The sequence below is a fragment of the Ornithodoros turicata genome, unplaced genomic scaffold (genome assembly GCF_037126465.1).
Source record: "Ornithodoros turicata isolate Travis unplaced genomic scaffold, ASM3712646v1 Chromosome39, whole genome shotgun sequence".
Classification (NCBI taxonomy): Eukaryota; Metazoa; Arthropoda; class Arachnida; order Ixodida; family Argasidae; genus Ornithodoros; species Ornithodoros turicata.
In genome coordinates this window covers 339447-362417 of record NW_026999369.1, presented here as the reverse complement: position 1 = coordinate 362417, position 22971 = coordinate 339447, and the positions used below count along the sequence as shown (strand labels likewise).

Below are 22971 nucleotides of genomic sequence, written 5' to 3'. Positions count from 1 at the left end.
CTGAGTGTAGACTGATGTAACCATGATAATTTTTACTACTCCCTGGATTGTATCGTAACACCCACAGAGACATCCGCCGGAGACGTCACCAGCAAAGCGCCTAATTGTGGGATTGTGGGAATTAAGAGTGGGAACTGTGGCAGCAGCTGGAGTATGTTGTCTCACGGTTGCGTTGCTATCTTGCAGTTGCTGCTTTGTTCGCAAGCCAGCGTTATCAACGATGTTCCTTGGATCTACAGGTCTTCACAATCTTGCTCCGATTCCACGTGCGAGTGCCCTGTCTCTTTCGGAGACAGTTCCGGTTTCTCGCCCTATGTTCCCGACGAGTCAGCCATCAATCTTCTAGCGTCTGCATATCATGTGACATGTGACGTCTCACCGACATCAGCGACACCCCCTTTTAAAAGCCTTCTCCAGAACTTTTTCGCCAGTGGGAACTGTGGCAGCAGCTGGAGTATGTTGTCTCACGGTTGTGTTGCTATCTTGCAGTTGCTGCTTTGTTCGCAAGCCAACGTTATCAACGATGTTCCTTGGATCTACAGGTCTTCACAATCTTGCTCCGATTCCACGTGCGAGTGCCCTGTCTCTTTCGGAGACAGTTCCGGTTTCTCGCCCTATGTTCCCGACGAGTCAGCCATCAATCTTCTAGCGTCTGCATATCATGTGACATGTGACGTCTCACCGACATCAGCGACACCCCCTTTTAAAAGCCTTCTCCAGAACTTTTTCGCCAGTGGGAACTGTGGCAGCAGCTGGAGTATGTTGTCTCACGGTTGTGTTGCTATCTTGCAGTTGCTGCTTTGTTCGCAAGCCAGCGTTATCAACGATGTTCCTTGGATCTACAGGTCTTCACAATCTTGCTCCGATTCCACGTGCGAGTGCCCTGTCTCTTTCGGAGACAGTTCCGGTTTCTCGCCCTATGTTCCCGACGAGTCAGCCATCAATCTTCTAGCGTCTGCATATCATGTGACATGTGACGTCTCACCGACATCAGCGACACCCCCTTTTAAAAGCCTTCTCCAGAACTTTTTCGCCAGTGGGAACTGTGGCAGCAGCTGGAGTATGTTGTCTCACGGTTGTGTTGCTATCTTGCAGGTAAGCACCAATCTCGGCCCGTATTGTTACCGTAGCAATGATGTTTGTCTGCTGCTGCTGCCCTTCCCACACAGTGTCTTTGATAACGGATGCGTTCAGTGTATTCTCCATCTCTTTGACCTACTATTTCTAAGCGGTGACGTAGAGCTAAACCCCGGGCCCATGACGAAAGCGCAAGAGGATCAGCTGACGCGAGTCTTAGACATAGTAACTTCGCTTGACACCAAGGTCACCACGCTCGTATTGGACGTTAAGGCACTCCAAGCCAACCAACTCAAAACTGATGCTGCCGTGGCCTCGTTATCGAACAAAATGAGTATTGTAGAAAACGATCTGACCTCCATCAAAGGTGCCCAGTCTAGCTTACAGGAGAGTATCCAGTCGGAAATCTCTAATGTTCAATCCCTTTGCCATGCCTCCTCCGACCAAATCACTTCTTTCAATCATCGCCTAAACGACCTTGAGAACAGATCGCGGAGATCTAACCTTGTTATACATGGTATTATAGATTCTCCTACCGAGACATGGAGTGAGAGCGAGTCCAAAGTCATTGACCTCTGTCTCAACAAACTAGGTATACAATGTTCGCCTGCTGATTTTGAAAGAGTGCATAGAATAGGCAAATACATGAGTGGAAAAACTAGGCCGATTGTTGCGAAGTTTTCTTCCTACAAGTTAAAGGAGAGCGTCCTATCGTCAGGTTTCAAGCTTAAAGGTTGTGACCAAAGCATATCAGGGGACTTTTGCGCTGCCACCCGTTTAGCCCGCCGCCGCCTTGTCGAATTTGGGAAATCACTTAACGAAGCCTTTAAGTTACGCCATGATAAACTGATAGTGGGACGCCAATCCTTCTACTTCGACACTGCAACGAATTCCGTAAAGGAATCTATACCATAGCTAATGCCTGTACGTAACAGCAAGCCCGTCACAACTGTATCATCTGCCTCATGTCTATCTGTAATGTTCACTAACATTCGCAGCTTACTACCCAAGCTGGATCAGGTTGAATCCATTATTCGTTCCAGCTCTTCCGATATTCTTGCCCTTACCGAAACTTGGCTATCTGACTCAGTCTCCAATGAAGAACTATCAAAGTTTCTTCCTGGCTTCACCATTTTTAGGAAAGATCGTCGGGATAGAAGGGGTGGAGGCGTTCTTCTTGCCACCAAATGTTATTTGTATCCTTCACTTCTACCCACACCTAACAATTTCGAAATCATTTGGGTTAAATTGTTACACGTCTTTCCCCCTTGCGTTCTCGGCGTTTGTTATCGACCACCTGACATGAATGACCCATCATTTCTTTCAAATCTCCGCGACGACTTATCTCTCATAACGCAGGAGCATACTTCATGTCGTATCTTCCTCGTGGGGGACTTCAACTATCCTACGATTAAATGGGATCTTCAGCAGTGTATTCCTTCCGGGCGTTCTCAAGAGGCTCAATTTGTCGACTTATGCTCCACATTTAACTTGTCCCAGGTTATCACAAACCCTACCAGGGTATGTTCTGTCTCCCAGGCAACACTCGACTTGGTCTTGACTTCCCATCCCGAGCACGTTGCTTCCTTGCATGTCACCAATGGTCTCAGTGACCACAAGAACATATTCTTCGATATATCCTCAAGACGTTCGAATATCCGCAAATTCGTTGCTAAAACCATTTACGACTACAGTCGTGCAAACTTCCAAGCAATTAACGAGGGTCTCGTTACTCTGTATGATAATTTCTTCCACGACGCTTCACCACGCTCCGTCGAAGAAAACTGGTGCCTCTTTCGCGACAACATAAATCACCTTACTGAGCGTTACATTCCAAAAATAAAGATAAAATCCTACGACCACAATCCCTGGTTTACGAAAAATCTCAAAACACTGTTAAACAAGAAAAAGAGATTTTTCAGGATCGCAAAGCGCCGTGGCGATGATGTATCATGGGCCAAATTTCATGAATGTGCACGTGCGTACATGCGCGCGACAAAACAAGCGAAACATAAGTTCTTCAACCTTGACCTCCCTTCACTCCTGGTGAACAAACCTAAACAATTTTGGAAAGTTCTGTCCCCGCCTAAATCTCACTCCTTTAGCCTAACCTACCCCAACGGGGAGGTCATCCCAGACAATCTATGTGCCAACGAGTTTGCTTCATTTTTTTCGTCTGTCTTTAACACGGACGACGGTTGCTCACAAGTTTTATTACCAGTGATCCCTTCTTCCATGAACCTTTCTTGTCCCATGATGCCCATCGATATCAGCCCCCACGGAATTTGTAAGATCATTGAGTCACTCAAGCTGTCCTCAAGTTCTGGTCCTGACTCAATTAACTCTAAAGTACTATACAACACGAAAGTGATTTCAAGCGAACTGCTATGTTGCATATTTAGACAGTCACTTCAAGAATCCGTGTTGCCGCGGGACTGGAAGACAGCGATTGTCGTCCCCATTCTCAAATCCGGTAACAGTCAGTACGTTAATAACTACCGCCCCATTTCTCTAACTTGTATCGCATGCAAAATTCTTGAACACATAATCTTCTCAAACTTAGTCAAATTCCTCGAGGAAAAAGTGTTTTTCTACCCGCTGCAGCATGGTTTCCGTAAATACTATTCTTGTGAAACTCAACTAGCTTGTTTCGTTCATGACATATTTTTAAACGCTGACAACAACCATCAGACCGACGCCGTCTTCTTAGATTTCCGCAAAGCCTTTGATATGGTGCCTCACCCGAAGCTTATGTACAAAATCTCTCTCCTGAATCTCGACCCGCTTGTCGTCCGTTGGCTAACTCAATTTCTTTATAAGCGCTCGTTCGCAGTCTCATGTAATAACCGCATATCTCCATCTGTCCCTGTCCTTTCGGGAGTTCCTCAGGGTTCAGTTCTTGGTCCCCTCCTATTCCTCATATATATTAATGACCTTCCTTCAGGCATATCTTCCACTATCAGACTATTCGCCGATGATTGCGTTGTATACAGGCAGATCAACTCTCCTACTGACCAACAATCCTTACAAACCGACCTTGCCCTAATTCAGTGCTGGTGTGATGAGTGGCAAATGCCCCTGAATATATCTAAGTGCTGCATCGTGACATTTTCTCGCCGACGTGTTTCTTATCTCCCTCCCTTCTGCTACACAATTAGCGATTTAGTATTAACCAGAGCAGATTCCTACAAATATCTTGGCGTTCATCTCTCTTCCAACTTAACTTGGAATGAACACATTAATCACATCGTGGCCAATGCTTCTCGCTCCTTGGGCTTTGTCAGACGCACCCTAAGATCGGCACCTGTCCATCTCAAGCTTCTAACTTTCACCACTCTGGTACGAAGCAAGCTTGAATACGCATCCGCAATATGGGACCCTCCTCAAAACTATCTCTGTGATGCAATCGAAGCCATTCAAAATCGAGCTGCCCGCTTCATTGTCAACGATTACTCTTTCACTACCTCTGTTTCCGCGTTAAAACTAAGTCTCAACCTCGAGCCGCTCGAACATCGTCGTCGCTTCGCCAAGTTAACCCTCTACCATAGATTTTTTTTCACCTTGCCTGCTCGACAATCACCCATCACACGCTCGAGTGTCATTTTTCCTCGCTTTGATCACACTAACAAGGTTACTCGGTTCCTCTGTATTACTAACGCGTTCTCCAAATCGTTTTTTTTGCACAACTACCATTGAGTGGAACAACCTCCCATCATCAATCGCTACCATTGACGACCATACAGTTTTCCGTAGCTCCCTCTCTCACTTTCTTCATCTTCAATACTAGTGTTCGTTCTGTTGTATTGCTGAGTTTATCGCTTTGTATACTTACTTGTATTGTTCTTATCCTGTTATTCCAAGATGTTGTTGTTATTTTGTTTCCTTATTTCTGTTTTCTGTTTATTTCTGTTATTACTGTTTCCATTCTCAATGTTCCATGATGTGTTCCAATATAATGTTCCCACCCCCCATGTAATGTCCTCCGGACCCTTGGGGTTTTTTGAAATAAATAAATAATTGAATTACCCCTTCCCGGCTTTATTACAGGAAGACAATTTCCGAGTCCCGTTAAGAATTTCTACCCACACGCTCAGACAATCTCAAAATCTGCGCGTCTCGGACCAAAAAAGAAAAAAAAGCGCTGGTAGCGTTTGAAGCTGAAGAGGGTGGGCGCGCGGAGTGTGCGCCCGCTTGCATCTGGGACAGAGATTTGAAAAATTGTTACAAAAAAATTAAAAAAGTACCCTGGAGATTTTTTGATATTTTGAAGTGGACAGGCTGAGCTTCATTTTAGCGTTGACGGCATGTCTGTATCACGATGGCAACTTCACCTTTTATACCTTTTTTCACTTAGAACTAAGGGGCAGTGCTTCCTGATCAGTCTGGAAGTGACAAATCTGAAATAGTTTGAGCTGTTCCCTGCGGAGAAGCCATTCAACGCACCCTACTTTTTGGCCCTCCCGCAGACTTTGACGCCGCCTCGCGTGAAAGCCGCGTGGAATTCGTCTGAAATATTTTTCTGGCATTCATAATACAGTGATACGAAGTAGTGAAAAAAATTGGCAAAGTCTATGGGGGTCGGGCCACGATTTTGGGACGGTTCTTGTGGAATGACCCCCCAGCAAGCTGTCACTTTGCACACAACACACTAGCTGGGCTATGGTTTAGACCTACTCATCCAAACATGGCTTTGTTCTTGAAGAAGTTTGTGGATGATGTGAAGAATGTGGGCGAAGTGACTTGGGAAGTTAACTCAATGACAATCTCTTCCCGACTGTACGCGTTATGCTGCTGCGTCGGCGCTCTTGCGCGCGCTGCAGTGCGTAACCATGTCCTCTTCAATGGAAACTTTGGGTGCCTGTGGTGCCTGATGAAGCCAGAGTATGTGTCAGGTAAGTGCCACTGCAGTTAATTTCTACAATTTTTGTTATAGCGAAGAATGTTTTCCGCTGCCGCGCATCTGCTCTAATTGTATTGGTGGCACTAGATTTGCTGTTGTTCTTTAACTTTACATAGTTGACGATACAGTGCTTGTTGTTTGTGTATCTTTTCATGTACTTATGACGTATCGTCATTATAAGGAAGCATGAGGTATCTTGGCACAGCTCCATATGTTGAGCGTTCTGAGGCCGGTGTGGTACGGGATATGCAGCTGGCCCTGCAGTTCGATGACCCAGTCAATGGCATAAAGGGACCATCACCAGTGATGAACCTGCCTCACTTCAACTTGGTGTGGGGATTTACCGTAGAGTACATGCATGCGGTCCTTCTTGGTGTGGCACGACAGTTCGCTGACCTTATGTTTAACTCTGTCAACCATGGCCAAGCATTCTATATAGGTAGGTAATGAGGGACTGCGCCTGGTGTTTGTCTCACGAATTAGTTTGCATCCCGAACTAGTCTACACAGCGCTGATCCTCACAAAGCTGGAATATGGTTGCAGCATTTGACGTCCCATGAGAATAACCTTCCTAGCATCCCGGAGGCATGCCAAAACCATATGGCCCGCTAACTCTCCTATCGAGTATTACATCTACTAAACTGTTGTCTGGTCTTTGTTATCCTTATTTATGCTGGGTGTTCATGAGTCTTTATGTATTCCACAAATTGTTTTGAATAATTCTCCAATAGACGAGTTCAGAAAATCCCAGTGCTCTTTGTGCATGCATTCCATCTTGGGCACTTGCTGAGTTGGGGAACGAAGAATAATGCTTCACATTTCGCTTTCACCGACCTTGACTCGTCGTGGGCAATGGACCGATAGGGAAGAAATCGGAACAGTTAGGAGGCCACCCATTTCTTTCGGATTAGTAAACTCCCACAGTTCAAAGCGACCCTAAGCACTCTGGGATTTTCTGAACTCGTCCATACTAGATGTAATTCTGCCAGCTCAGTACATCATCCACAGGCACAATTGTTCTTAGAAAATTCGCGCAATTTTTTTCCAATCCTGCCCATTTTTTTCTAATATTTTCCTTGCATCGTTAAGGAATAGGATGCATTACCACATTTGCTAGTGAATATCACAGATTTCATTGCTTTTTTGCAAGAGCTTGTCATCTTTTGGAGCATATATTAATCGACCATTAATACAGCATAATCATTTCTTATCATGTTTTCTGTTGTTTTTCTTTTTTTTTCACGTGTTATTTTATGGATATCTTTGGTGCTAATTGCATCTTGTACCATTTATAGAATGACAGCTTATATGTAACCCCCCCCCATGTCATGTAATGCTCGTCGAGGCACTTCAGATAGCCCACAAATGATTAAATAATCACTGCAATGCAGGGAGCCCAACAGATGTTGTCAAGGTGAACAAGAGATTACTGTCAATTTGCCCGCCACACTGTTTCACCCACCTTCCAAGACAAATCAAAGAGCGTGCTTACTGGAAGGCTAGCGAGTCGCGCCATTAGCTGCTCTACTACAGTCTTCCATGTACACTCGACATCATCCCTCAACGCCAATGGAAACACTGGTGTCTTCTTGTAGAGGCTATCCACCTCCTCTTGCAGGAACAATTACATCCAACCATACTTGCACGGGCCAGTAAGTATTGATTTATTATAACCTAGGATGAGTAAACTCTCAGGCATGTAGAAGGTGACCCTGGCCACAATGAAGAGCATTGCAAAAATTTACTCAGCTTTGTTATGAGGTGAAAACATTGGCATTTCATGCATGATGCTTTGCGCAAGCCGCTAGCAAGTGCAAGTAATGGAAGTGAAAGCTTGTAAACAGGCTTCGGTTGAAAACATGACAGTGCTAAGCTAAGGCTTAGATGGATTTACCATTTTTAACTGTTCATCTCCAAAGTAAGAAACCTGTGTGGGATTCAAATAATCTCAGGGGAACAGATAAGTTCATACTTAGATTTGGAACAAGATATCACAGGAGAGAGTGCACATCACTGTCCCATTGCTTAGCATATATATTTTAGTAAACATTTAGACATTTTAGTAAACCCGGCCACTCAATTAACGACATAGCCATTTTCGTTCTGCAATCGGGTTTTCCATCCCAACGCCTTAGAGAACAAAGAGAATCCTTCCTTATCTACAACTTTAAAAGCCAGATTAACGAGGACCCCGGCGTCCTCTCAACAGTTCGTAACCTAAATTCCTAATTCTCTCAGAATACATACACTCTTTTGTATACATACTGTAAAACCTTTACTGCTCCGACTTGCACAACAATTAAAAACAGCACCACAGTAGACGTTTCGCCGCCTATCCAGGCAGCATCCTCAGTACAAATGGGCAAACCAAGGGGCACATCACTCACTTATCAAAGAGGGCGGCGTACACATCCGGCAGAGGGCCACGGTTTTTGTTGCACGCTGACTCCGCATGTCTGATAAACCACGATTCCAACAACTTTCGCGGGCCCCATCTTATCTCCCGTGCCAAGGTTTCCGCGTTATCAAAATCAAATACATGTTCATTGGCCCAACAGTGATCAACCAACTCGGTTTTCAATCGCGTGGCATTCGTAGCATTGGCCACATCACTTTTATGCTCTCTCAAACGTGTTATTCGTTTCCTGCCTGTCCCACCGATGTAGATCCTATCACAACCCCCGCATTGGATTTTGTACACAACACCGCTTTGTTCATGCGGTGCGGTGCGATCTTTAGGTTTTCCAAAAGTGGCGGCCAAAGTACATATCGGTTTGAAAACCGTTCTTACACCTAGTGGGCGTAAAGCCCTACGAATCGCATACGACACACTTTGAACAAAAGGGATGCACACCACAGATTTGACGTTGTCGGTCCTAGTTACCCTATCTTTGACACGTCGTCTTGTGTTGCTAAGGAAAGTACCTGGATAGCCCCGTTTCCGCAGAGAGGTAGCTATGTTAGTTAACTCCTGTAACCGTACATACTCATTAGACGACAGCGCGTCACATCGGGACAAAAGGGTATGCGCCACAGCTTGTTTGTGTTCAAATGGGTGGTGTGAATAAAAAGATAACAGACCCCCACTGTCGCAGGGTTTGCGGTAAACAGAAGTCCCCAGGAAGCCCTCTCGGTCCCGTCTCACCAACACATCCAGAAAAGGGAGTGAGCCGTCACTTTCCGTTTCACAAGTAAACTGAACAGCGGGGTGTACACTGTTCAGAGCCTGGTGGAACGCATACAAGCTACTCCTTTCCAGCACAACAAACATATCGTCAACATACCTACAATACATCTTCACCGGAAAGAGAAACGACATCACCTCACTCTCCACATGCTCCATTACTATGTTGGCGACAGTTACCGACACTGGGCTTCCCATAGGGCAGCCCTCAACCTGATGGTACACAACACCAGCAAAGGTAAAAAACGTCTGCTTTAGACAAAATCTAAGTAAAACCATGATATCATTGACCAGTAATGACGTGCGATTTTCTAGCGTACAATCTTCTTTCAAACGTTTCTCAATGATGCTTAAAGCCAACACAACGGGAACGTTCGTAAACAACGAAACCACATCAAAGGAAACCATTAACTCGTCGTCCCTCAACTGAAGTGCACGGACACGGGAAACAAAGTCCCTAGAGTTCTTAACTGCAAACACATTATCAGCCACAAGAGGCTTTAACGTTCTACCAAAAATCTAGACAACCCATATGTCGGCGAACCCACAAAGGACACAATCGGTCGAAGAGGGCAATCCTCCTTGTGAATCTTGGGCAATCCGTATATTTTTGGTACAGCCCCATCTGAAGAAAATAGGCGACGGTAAAGAGTCTCATCAATCTTGCCCTCTCTTCTAAGTCTTCGCAAATGATCAACAAGCTGCCGCTCAGACTTCGCAGTAGGATCGGCAGCCATCTTCTCAAAGTGGACAGGGTCATCCAACAACTGTAGCATCTTCCTGTCATACACCTCGCGATCCAGGAGAACAGTGCCCTTCCCCTTGTCAGCTGGGAGGATCACAACCGAAGCATCAGGCTTCAAATCCTTTAAGGCCGCACATTCCCCACGGGTTAAGTTCCGACGCGGGGGCTGAGCGTCCGCCAAAACGCTGACTACTCAACTACGGGCCAGACTAACATTGGCCGTGTCCTTCAGGTGCCGGAGACATTCTTCAACCTCCACGACAATATCACGCTTCGGGACTCTACCTGGTGCCACAGCAAAATTCAAACCTTTCGACAAAAGGCTCACGTGGTCTTCCGACAATTGCTTGGATGACAAGTTGTGCACGTTGGAAGTCCCACCGAAGCATGTAGAAGAACCCGGAAGCAACCGTGCAAGCTTCTGGCTGTGGGCCTCGGTATATTTGTCCTTCTCTGTAACCTCTGCCTGCTTTCTCGTCACCAGGACATCATGGAAGTCGTCTAGGTGCAATGTAGCACGGAGAACGCGCTCCGATGCTGTCATGCGACATCTTGCTACTTGAACCTGCTGTCTGTTATCCTGGATGCGGGCTCTCAGGCAATTCCGGCTGAAACGTCGCGCAAGTTCACGGCCATACGCAGTGTCCACAAGGGGCTTGCAATGTAGGCTTCGAGGAACCACGTTGTTGTTGAGGCATTCATGGTTAAAACGCACGTGGCACTGGTTCCGTACTATCTTTGTAGACTGACCGATTTACTCCCTTAGTTGGTCAACAACCGTACCTCCGTAATTGAAGCGGATACGTGAGAAAATACTCCAAAAGCCGGGTGATGAATACATACTGTAAAACCTTTACTGCTCCGACTTGCACAACAATTAAAAACAACACCACAGTAGACGTTTCGCCGCCTATCCAGGCAGCATCCTCAGTACAAATGGGCAAACCAAGGGGCACATCACTCACTTATCAAAGAGGGCGGCGTACACATCCGGCAGAGGGCCACGGTTTTTGTTGCACGCTGACTCCGCATGTCTGATAAACCACGATTCCAACAACTTTCGCGGGCCCCATCTTATCTCCCGTGCCAAGGTTTCCGCGTTATCAAAATCAAATACATCACTCACTCCCTTTTCTGGATGTGTTGGTGAGACGGGACCGAGAGGGCTTCCTGGGGACTTCTGTTTACCGCAAACCCTGCGACAGTGGGGGTCTGTTATCTTTTTATTCACACCACCCATTTGAACACAAACAAGCTGTGGCGCATACCCTTTTGTCCCGATGTGACGCGCTGTCGTCTAATGAGTATGTACGGTTACAGGAGTTAACTAACATAGCTACCTCTCTGCGGAAACGGGGCTATCCAGGTACTTTCCTTAGCAACACAAGACGACGTGTCAAAGATAGGGTAACTAGGACCGACAACGTCAAATCTGTGGTGTGCATCCCTTTTGTTCAAAGTGTGTCGTATGCGATTCGTAGGTCTTTACGCCCACTAGGTGTAAGAACGGTTTTCAAACCGATATGTACTTTGGCCGCCACTTTTGGAAAACCTAAAGATCGCACCGCACCGCATGAACAAAGCGGTGTTGTGTACAAAATCCAATGCGGGGGTTGTGATAGGATCTACATCGGTGGGACAGGCAGGAAACGAATAACACGTTTGAGAGAGCATAAAAGTGATGTGGCCAATGCTACGAATGCCACGCGATTGAAAACCGAGTTGGTTGATCACTGTTGGGCCACTGAACATGTATTTGATTTTGATAACGCGGAAACCTTGGCACGGGAGATAAGATGGGGCCCGCGAAAGTTGTTGGAATCGTGGTTTATCAGACATGCGGAGTCAGCGTGCAACAAAAACCGTGGCCCTCTGCCGGATGTGTACGCCGCCCTCTTTGATAAGTGAGTGATGTGCCCCTTGGTTTGCCCATTTGTACTGAGGATGCTGCCTGGATAGGCGGCGAAACGTCTACTGTGGTGTTGTTTTTAATTGTTGTGCAAGTCGGAGCAGTAAAGGTTTTACAGTATGTCTTCATCACCCGGCTTTTGGAGTATTTTCTCACTCTTTTGTATCTCTTTCAGACTCCCCGGTTGGTCACCCCAGGAAATCATTGCCCTCCGGCGTAGAACATGGCTGCCTGTGATTCATTGTACCCTTTTACCTTTGTTTGACAAAGCACGTGTGCTGCCCTCTCCCGTTGTACATATTCCCCTTTCATACTTTGCAATTGTCTTGCGTCACCATAATATCCCATTCCTGTTGAAGACAGCGCTGCTGTCGAAACGTCGAATACTCCCTCTTAGTTTTTAATAAAGTTCCCCTTTTATTCCTTGTCCTGTAGAAGCACCGTCTCCACTTTGGATCTTTATTGAATACCTATATATATATATATATATATATATATATCTTGAAAAGTTGGAGGTGGATCGGACGGCTACGTAATTGTAGTTGAAATAAATGGCAGACAGAAGACGAAAGTAGGGGAAGTAACAAAAAAGGGGGTTTATTACAACTTAAAAATTATAAAAGTTAGGGAGGATGTCTACGTTACGGCGGAAGCTCCGCCTTCTTCGGGACAAAAGAGCTAAATGTGGCCACGAGGCTGATAAGGGGCTTGAGAATGACGTGGTCGGTTGGGGGAAAATTCCCGCCCGTGGCGGGAATTTTCCCCCCGGTATTTGCGGTATTTGCGGTATTTCATATGCCCCCCGGTATTTGCGAAAATACCGGATGAAGAAATCAGCGGCTGTATGAGCGCACGTTAGGTATATTTATAGGAACTATATTTAGAGACCGGCTGATGATGAGTTATATATTTTATCAGGGAGATTTACCAAATGGTGTGCAAGACATTACCATTTCACTCAGGTGTAATGTACCAAATTGCTAGCGTACAGCTGTGGACAAACATGACATTTAGAGCGTTTATGACATAGAACAACAGACGGCAGTCGTTCACAAAGTCATGGTGCTGGCGTGTTAATTCTGCTGGGGACTCTACACTGCGTTATACGTACCATCTGCATTTCTTTTCAGATCTTACGAGTAATTAAAATTTGTTCAGACAAGAACGAACAACTTGTTTTCTCAAACATTGCGGAATTTGGGAAGAAGGATCTTTACTAATGTGCTTACTAATGTCTGCAGTGGACGATGGTGTAAGATACACTTGCATTAGCACAGGTACGCAAAACAGGACATGTAAGGATGGGAGCCACCAATTTTCTCCGGTCTCGGCCTGCGAGATTTAGTCGCCTGCAAATATGTGGGCTGGAGCCGCCCTGAGTGCATCTTGACAGCTCAACTGGACATGATCTACATACAGAAAACAAAAGGCTGTATCTTGTTTATTAATTGCAACGATGTTATGTATTGTGAAGTGAATCGATTAATGGCTGTCAACAGCACATAAATCTGATCTCTAAATAAATTTGATAGTATTGTATGCCACCGACATATGACCACATACTTTTCATCTACTCATAAAGCCACACTGATCCGCCTCTCTCGGTACCCGAATTCAATCGCCCGGACAGCGAATTTTTGTTGAAACGAATTCAGTGTACGAAACGAACGCGTTTAGTTTCTTGTTCCAGCACTTCTCTTCTTCCTCCAGGGCGCTGTACATCTTGGACATACCGACATAAGGCCTAATGCCTGTTCGTCGAAGCCTCAAGGCTAGAAAGCTGGGTTGCGTAGCTGCCACTCCGAAGTTGGAATAATTTCGGAATCCTTCCTTCTTTTATAGAGCCCGGAAAGAAATGGGAATGGAATTGCAACAAAGAAATTCTCACTGAAGTGGAAATAGAATCATTCCGCCTTTTCATCCGAATACAATTAGAATGAAATTGCCTGGGTGACCCTGTGGTAGTCTTGGGTTCAACGCTGTACCGTTCTGCCCTTTGAACCTAGGATTACCGCGTGTTGCTGTCCAGCATCGCCAGGACAGCATCTATTGTCAGCGCAACATCAAGAGATGTTGAACGAGTATTTTCCGCAGCATCCCCGATTATGACAGCGAAGCGAATTCAGTTGACAAATACTTCCTTCCAGCACCTAGCGTTTGTGAACAGGAACATATAACACTGCATGGTGGCCGTGATCAGCAAAACAGCTGGTATGCTTATTCAATATTTCGTAATAAATATTCACGGAAGTTTACTTAGTCCAATTTCAGGTACGCTGGTGTCGTGATGCTAGGAACCCCTCTACACGTTTCCTTTGTGAATTTTCGTTCCGATATAGGGCACCTGCCCCTCCTGCTGTGAAGTATCGGACTGTTTCATTCATATTGTCTCGTTTATTGTTAGCGAAATTGAATGAATGGTAATTGACCATAGCTCTCCACGACGACAAATTGAAAGGAATAAATTTATCACATACTTTCATTAATCGCAATGGAATTACAATGGAATGGGCCCCCGAATTTCGCAAGCCTGCCACAAATACTTTCACATGGTTTGGACGGCCGGCCCTCTTGTTTCGACTTTTTTGCCACGTAGAAATCGGAGATCCATTGCGTTTCTCGGGAGCCACAACGTTCGTCGGGGACCATGCCAACGCCAGCAAAAGCAAAGAACGGAGGGCGTTGACACGTTTCCGTAGAAAACAAGTAGAATAACACTGGGTCTGGAACATTGCTTCCTAGACCACAGAACCGAAAGAAGAACCAACGCAAGCTGCCCAAGTAAAACGCCAATATTGGTCCAATATTGGACCCATATGGGCTGGCAACATTGGACCAATATGGGGAGTGCAACCAGGCTCCATATTGGACCAATATGGGCTGGCCATATTGGCAAGCCCATTTTGTGCCCATATTGCCGATATTGCTATGATAACGCACATGGGGAGTCCGTGTAATAATACAGATTCATCCGGTTTAATATCCACCACTGATATTACTTCTGTCTTCTTTTTTTGCTTTTTCGAGCCACCATTGCATACAATTACAAAAGAAAAACTGTATTTTGAGATGGAGAGTGGGGAGGTTCATCGCCAGAGGCGATACTCTGCCCTATTGCTGGTGGGGATGTGGGGAATAAAATAAGGAGCCCCTTCACAATAACGATCGAAGTCCGATGGTGTCCAGAAATGTCAAAAGAGCTTTGAGCGCAGATCGTTGCTGGGCTGGATTGGGCCAGGGACCAAGCAATTTCGGTAGGGAGAAGGGGCGGTAGTCCAGCTGACTAAGGGACTCGGAGAGTGCGGTTCGGGAAGGTTGGTAGTGAGGGCAATGTAGAAGAATGTGCTCCAGATCCCCAGACTGTATCGCCCTAAAAACGAAGGACGAGTGCTTCGCCTCTCTTGCTGAAGGACAAAAGCGGTCTCACGGTACTGACAATGCCAAACATCCCTCAGAAGCCTGCATTGGGATCGCAATAGTCTACGCACCACATATTTCCAATCGCTCCGAGAGTACAAAGGAGCGAAACACTTTCGTGACGGTGACGCACATACGCCAGAGCAACTCACACTGCTTGCAGCAACTTGAAAGCACTTAACTTTACAGAAGAGCCATCCCTTCCTATCAAACATCGTGTTTTTTACCTGACCTGCCGCAATTCCGTTATCATTACAGGAACCAACGACGTTTTGGCCCGTATGAAACGTCCGATCCGACTGTCCCGCCTGCGCATTAGTTGTAGGACAAGTGATTTCGCTCAAACTACCACGCTCGCTCTCTGTCGGCTCGACCGATTGGCATTGGCACCGCGAAGCAAGATGGCGGCTGCTTCCAGAACTGGGAATGTCGAGTTGTCGAGTTCTAGTGAACGTTACAATGAGATTGCCGCACATGTCGACTGTTTCCAACAATGCGTATTATCTGCATGAAGTTGTTGGCTCTAATGCCCCTGCTGGAAAAAGTAGACCCGATCTCATTAAGCGCCCGCATCAATTTCAATGAGTTTCAATGAGAATTTATGCATCCAATTCATTTAATGTGAATATAGCAGGTATTTCTCATTGAAGTAATGAGAAGTGTTGCGGGAAAGCTGACTTTATGTTTGAGCGCTTGAACAGATGTTGTGGTGAAGGAGTCTTCCAGGGAACCGGGAGCTAATTTGTCCAATGAGAACCAATGACTTTCAATGAGAACTGAGACACTCAATTCATTTAATGTGAATAACGCAGGTATTTCTCATTGAAGTAATGAGAAGTAATGCGGGAAAGCTGACTTTATGTTTGAGCGCTCAAACGGATGTTGTGGAGAAGGAGTCTTCCAGGGAACCAGGATCTAGAAAGAACTGATGTTCTGAGGCTGGAACAACACAGAAGGGACAAATACATACAACGCCTCAATTTGCCTAAGAAATTAACGATGAAAGATGAAAGTCACTGAAAAGTTTAGCTAGCTGTAGGATTCGAACCCACATCTTCTGGATTGCCGGTCCAGGGCTCTACCAATTGAGCTAAGCTAACACGCCTTCTCAGCGACTTCCAGGGTGCGTCATCTGAAGGGACAAACCAGTCATTCTCTCTCACTCATCCTCCTTTTACTCTTACATTTTTGCTCACTCATACACACATTCATACGACGGGATCGACGCAGGCGGCAACTGTTGAACATGAAAGAACTGATGTTCTGAGGCTGGAACAACACAGAAGGGACAAATACATACAACGCCTCAATTTGCCTAAGAAATTAACGATGAAAGATGAGCTAACCTTTTCAGTGACTTTCATCTTTCAACGTTAACCAGGATCTAATTTGTTTAATGAGAACCAATGACTTTCAATGAGAACTGGGACACCCAATTCATTTAATGTGAATAACGCAGGTATTTCTCCTTGAAGTAATGAGAAGTGTTGAGGGAAAGATAGCTTCATGTTTTAGCGTTCTAACAGGTGTTGTGATGAAGAAGATTAATAGGAAATCAAGAACCAAATCAAGTAATTAGTTCACCGGGTGCCAATAAGAAGCAATGATTTCCAATTGAAGCAACCTGAACCGACGTGTTGTGAAATGAAGATCCCCTTCACAGAAGAAGAACGAATCGGGCAATTGGTTTAGCATCGAACCATCATGGTCACTGTGTCAATTGAATTAATGTGAGTGAACATGCTGTGCGGATAGGACTGCTCCATGCAGAGATGAAAGGACGAAGATCATGAAAGACACATTCGAGGGATAGAGCAAGTTAATGTACACTGAATACAGAAGTCAATCATTCTAATTGAAAATGTCTTCTATTCGAAACGTGTTTGAATTCCTACACACTTCAATTGGCACAAACTACGCAACTGACGAGTTTTAAATTGCTTACATTTAAACCCATATATTTTCTTGCACTGCACGAGCGTGAAAGAGAATATTCTTCTCCTCAGGAGCATGCATATAGAAATACGCAGGAGTGCCTTAAGTGAAGTACGCTCTCTACCCATGCATAGTTTTGCACATTGTGTTTGCAAGTGGGGAACTAACTTGTGTAAACAATATATAGCAAAACACATACAAATAATGTACGCTTGTATGTGACAGCTGTAAGTATATACTTCGAACAAGAAAATCTCAAAAACACGGTACATGACATCGCGTAAGAAAGATTGATGGTTATAGCTTACGTTATCTCAGAAAAAAAAAAGAACTGCTAGAAAAGACATCAATGGTTATCTCAAGATTGTCGCACTACTAATGCAATTAAAAACTTGAATGATACATGCAATGAAAGAAATTTTACCAAGAAAGGGAAAACAGTTTTTTACAACGGTAGTCATCACTCATATTCAATCTTGTCTGGCAACTTGGTCACCACAAACTGCTCATTTAGTGCCATGCGCATACGTCTACATGCCAACACTACAGGTGAATGTATTCTTACTCACTGCGAAACATAGCATATTGTTACATGTGTTCCGAGCACTGTTGTATTCCAAAAGTGTCAGTGAACTTAGCGTTTGCTGACCCTCTTGACGAAAGCTAATGCGAATAATCTCGGCATATGACCCGCCGTCCAGACAAACTATCTTATTGTTTGTCCTCTGACACTTAATGTGATATGTAGTGGCATTGTACACGACCCCTTTGGCGATCATTCGCTCGTAAGCGGTGGATGATGAAGGCGATACTGCCCTTGCATTTTTAAATATGTTAACGTTCTCGAGCCCTACACCTTTCCCAAGTGCCCGTGCAGACGAAAAACTTTCAAATCATGTTGCAGCAAATGGTTCTGAAACAGTTGCGCAGCATAATTAAAGCGGCCACTGAAATAGGGCACCGATAGGTCCAAAACTGAAAACACTTTTTTTGCAATGTGAGTCAAACAATGAAAACTGAAGGACACTGAAGACTTGCAATAGAGGAGCTCTATTTCGCACGCAAGCATAAGAACGACCCTAGAAAAAAAAAAAAAAAGAAAGACTGCCGAGGCAGTTTCAATGCTGGGTCAGTGCAGGTTGAATTTACATTGTGAAACCATCCAACTGCCATTCGAAAACAAGGATAGTTCAATGCTGGATTCGAGCTGGAAATGGGATGCATCCTTGTGGGATCGTTGTGGGATGTTCCAGCGACTACGCCAGGTAGTGTTAGATTCCTGGCTGTGAAGATAAGCTCGGCTTATATAAAGCGCAAAAAAAAAGAGGAGAAAGAAAATAACTGTCGAAATTAATTGCACAACGTGTACATATTAAATTATGCTCAAATACAATAAAACATATTGATGAAATAATAAAATAAACGGAATAAGAATAATAATTCTAATAATAGATAAATAAATAAGATAATAAAATAAATAAAGACCGAAACGTGCGCAAAGTTATGCACACAACTCCGCGTTCCTGAGTAGGTTGCAAAAAACTGATTGTGCAGTGCGACAGCTTCACCCTGCGACGCTTGAGCTTTGTCAGTCTGTCAAAACGAAACTACAGCCATAGTGCTCTCGTCGTCGTATGCAACCTAGCGCCATCGGCATCAATTCAGATTATGTTTTGAACTTGGAAACGTCTGTTCGCGTGTAGGATCTATGCAGTCTGGTAAATTAGATGGCGCTTCCTGCCCTTCAGCTCCGCCGACCGTATAAAAATCTGAACGTCTTTGCATTTGTGTAGTGAGGTCCTCCGTCACGCATTTTGTTCCTGAACCCGTGCACGAGCTCTGTTAGCACAAAGGTAAGCGGCGTGTTTCGGACGCTTGATCCTCAACTCCCAAGCGAACCAAGAGGTGTTCTAGTGAACCGATATTTATCCATAGTTCTCTGAATTGCCTTCATCACGTGCCATCATCCCGCTTGCACTAGACGGACTTACTTTGTCGGACAATTAGATGAGAAGGTGCTACTGGATAAGTGACGTTCGTGATTTCTCATATGCATGTATCAGATTTTGCCTGCTTCAAATTGTGTCACACATTATCTCCTTATAGTGTTGTCACTGGATATTTGTAGTATATCTGTTTTCATACCTGTTAGTATGGATCAACTTTGGATCAGAAATTAATGAAGCAGAGTGGCGTTTTCATTGTTTTAGCTTCCTTTTTCATGCACCTCTCTTTCTTTTAAACGAGTTCGCATAGATTGTGTCTTCATTTGCAGCCAAACTGCCTCACATTCTTACAATAAATCTTCCAATTTATTGCTCGTTGTCACTTCATAATTTTCTCGGCATATTTCAGCCTTTTCGGCTTCCTCGTGCAACAGTTTATCTTGAATCAGTTGCTTCAACGAGATCTGATGTAAGTAAGGATACCCTATATACATGGGTGAACTTAGAAAATTAACCAACCTTTCCATTCTGAGGGCTTCCAAGAGCTATATTCTCTGAAGCCCTTTGGTGGTTTCGATAAAGAGCTTCGTGGCGTCATTATTCTTCTGCTAATGATGATTATTGTTTGTTTTTATTCGCTACATTTCTATTAAAAACTAGTAGAGCAAAATAGATGCCATTTTTCGGTTGTTATATGGCCAGGCGAACATTCGCTCGAAGAAAATCGTGCAACTATAAGATCACGAATTACCTAAAGTTCATTAGCTTTTTAATTAGGGGACTTCTCGCAAAGGCGAAATAATAGAACGGGATCAATTCGGCGTCGAAAGTAATTTCATGATGAAAAAAAAACACACAAACGCGCACGTGCGTTGAAATATCTGTCGCGGAATTTCACTATGCAAATGAGCCGGAACATGGACTAAACACGTTTCTGGCGCAGAAAGAGCGACATGCAACCCAAGTGGGAGGGCCACGTAATTTGGAGCGATGAAACTGATTGATGTAGGAGCTAATGGTCAGATAGACCGCTTTTCTACCCGGATAAGGCGAATGTCGCATCGTTTCTGCGTTTGCAAACTGCGTATTTCTTGTTTCGGCTCATTTGCATAGCGAAATTTAGCGATGAACATTTCAACACAGGTGCGCATTTAACACATATTTCCACATGGAATGTCTTTCAACGAGGAACATATTCCTTTAAGTTTCCGAAGTTATGCGAAATCCCATAATTAAAGAGTTAATTAATCATTATTTGGTAATTATTGATCTTGTAGTTAGACTTTCTTCCGGAGAATGTTCACCTGTCCATATTACTCAACTGCAAAAACGGCGTCTATTTTGCTTTGCTAGTTTCTAACTACAATTTATGTGACGAATAAAAGTAAACACCTGCAGAATGCTTCTTTGGCTTCACACAGCCACGTACCTGTGGCAGTCCGTACAACGCCCAAGAACACTGTGTGCAAATTCAAAATATGACATGTTTATTAGTGCAGCAGGTCCTTTATATCCGCAGACATTAGAGGTTGTCTTTTAATAACTGCTGAATCTCTCTCACTGCTGCTTCACCAGTCCATTCTCTTGGGGTGTTAATGGTGATAGGGTCCATGGCTGAGGCATAGTACTCTCCTTCATGGTAGCACCAACTACATCCACAGTCCCCATGAAACCCGACATTGTTTTGCATGGGGGGCAAAGATACGGAGTCGACACAGTGGCATAGTCCAATAAATCTGCATTGAACAATGCTTCCTGACTTCCATGACTTTGATGACTTCAGTGTCACATCACTGAAAATATCCTTTGCATCGTCTACAGAAACGAGGAAGGTGTTCATGTCCAGCTTTCCTTTACCACCATCTGCCTCACAGTTTGCGGCAGCTCATTTGTCATCACGTGAATGAATTGACCAAGCGTATTTTTGCTGATTTAACTTGTGCTACTTGTGCCCCATCGGTATTAAATGCATAAGAGAAGTTGTCAATTGATGACAGGACCTAACCGGGCTGGCATACTGGTATGGGATACTATGCTCCGTCCAAGATACCTTCAAATTTGTTTCTCTTAATTCTGTACAGTGACTTCCGGCAACCTCTTCTCTAGTGTTCGGTTTACACTGCATTGTTGCGGTTTATGAGGTGGCCCCTGGAAAAGAAGCAGGAGTGAAGGAGGCTGCGCCTTCAGCTACTGCTAAATGTTAATTACATCTTTTAGATTTCCTATTTCCCACTATTTGATGCACGATAGTATTACTAGCCAAACATTGCGCATCTGTGAAGGCACAGTGCGACTGAGAATATTACACCCAAGCTGAAATATGTGCTGTGATAGAATATGTAGTGCATTGATCCAGTAAATTATCCAAATCCCATTGAGTCTAATTCATTTTTGCGGGAATTCATTTATACTCATTGGAAAGCTCTACACATCTAATGTGACTATACCACAACAAAGCTACTGGCGAATCGAAATGGAGAACCATTCCAATGAGAAATATCCTGCTGGGGCTCATTGGTTCAATGAGACATGACGGGGACATCCAATGAGTTTGAAGCCACCACTTCTCATTACATATCATATAACACTTTCTGTGACTTCTCATTATATCTCATTAACACATACTGTGATTTCTCATTAAGACTCATTGAATATGGCACCATTTTCAATGTAATATTTGTCCCAAATCATCTATTGGGAATGAGAATTTTAGCCGTTACTGAATGAGATTTGTGTACATGATATCCAATAGGTTCAATGAGATTTTCATGGGATTTTGAATGAGACGGTTTCCAGCAGGGCGACGTACTAAATTGTGCATTTCACACGCTTCAGCGTCCAACCTTCCGTGCTGCTTGGGCATTTGTGCAACACGGATATGTACCACTTTGTTTTTTTAGTCAATATGCGGTGTACACGAGGTACGACAGTAAATGACGTGTAAATTCTTACTATACATTATATAATAGTTCGCAAAGCAATTTGTATAATACTTTATTGATTTATTCTCTTTGTGTTCTTTTTCATTTAAAATGGCTTATACGTCGCCGGATATCTGTCTAGACTCTCATTATCTTCACATCTTCTGAAGAACACCACCAGGCTGAACAGCAGCAAGAGGTCCCATCCCTCCTACTGGCGCTGGACACTGCTGCGCCGCACCACCGTAAAGAGGGTAAGGTTGATTATACTGGGCTCCTGCCGGCCACATGCCCACATTCTGTGGCGCTACCCCAGCATTTGCTGGTTGAACAGGGGCTGCACCCGTGCCGGCATCTGGAGGTTGCGTAGGTGCACCGCTAGCCGGGGAAGGCGCCATTTTGTCAAGATAGGTGGTGAACTTCCAAATGAAGAACATCTGCGAGCAACGTTGCCGTTAGAAAATGTTGAAGAGTACTGGTAGCGAAATTGGTGAACACGTTTTCAAATCCAGATCGCTCGCTTTCACTCGCACAAGTCGATTCTCAAGCCACATAAAGAATAGCTACATACTGAAACTAGTTGGCGCTGAACGAGTACGGGGCACGCGATTCGTTAACACTCTCGGTATCACAACTATGCTGCAAATATCAGCGAGCGTTTGCTGTAAGTTCGATCTCGACCGGGTCTACCATCGGGTTCACAGGACTCTGAAGGCTGGACGGTTACCTGCGATAAATAATCGTATGTTGTATGACTTCTTTTAAATTAGCCCTTTTCGATTTAGGAACGTTGCGTTCCTGAAGCGAAAAGGACGGATTTAAAAGAAGTTTTGTTCCAAACATTCCAAAGTTGAAGTTGCACCAAATGTTCAAGTCTATTTACAAACCAATCGCTCCCTCCCAATGCAGTGTTCTGTGGCAAAGTGATGCGTTAATT

At 44.5% G+C, this 22971-nt stretch overlaps 1 protein-coding gene, 1 long non-coding RNA gene and 1 other non-coding gene across 7 annotated transcripts in view; 1 reads left to right on the top strand and 2 right to left on the bottom strand.

Annotated features, from left to right (window-relative positions):
- Positions 1-185: 185 nt before the first annotated feature.
- Positions 186-1032, top strand: LOC135374021 (uncharacterized). Its single transcript, XR_010416717.1, has 3 exons — positions 186-454; positions 543-757; positions 846-1032. It is a non-coding gene; the product is annotated as an uncharacterized LOC135374021 (long non-coding RNA).
- Positions 1033-16259: 15227 nt separating this feature from the next.
- On the bottom strand, positions 16260-16332 carry Trnaa-ggc (transfer RNA alanine (anticodon GGC)). Its single transcript has one exon. It is a non-coding gene; the product is annotated as a tRNA-Ala (tRNA).
- Positions 16333-22090: 5758 nt separating this feature from the next.
- The window catches only part of LOC135374008 (uncharacterized), a 150962-nt gene continuing 150081 nt past the window's right edge, over positions 22091-22971 (bottom strand). For all 5 annotated transcript variants that reach the window (XM_064607027.1, XM_064607029.1, XM_064607026.1 and 2 more), the window contains one exon: positions 22091-22471. In XM_064607027.1, coding sequence (XP_064463097.1) covers positions 22190-22471 — 282 coding nt within the window. In that variant the 3' untranslated portion in view covers positions 22091-22189. The remainder of the gene's footprint in view (positions 22472-22971) is intronic.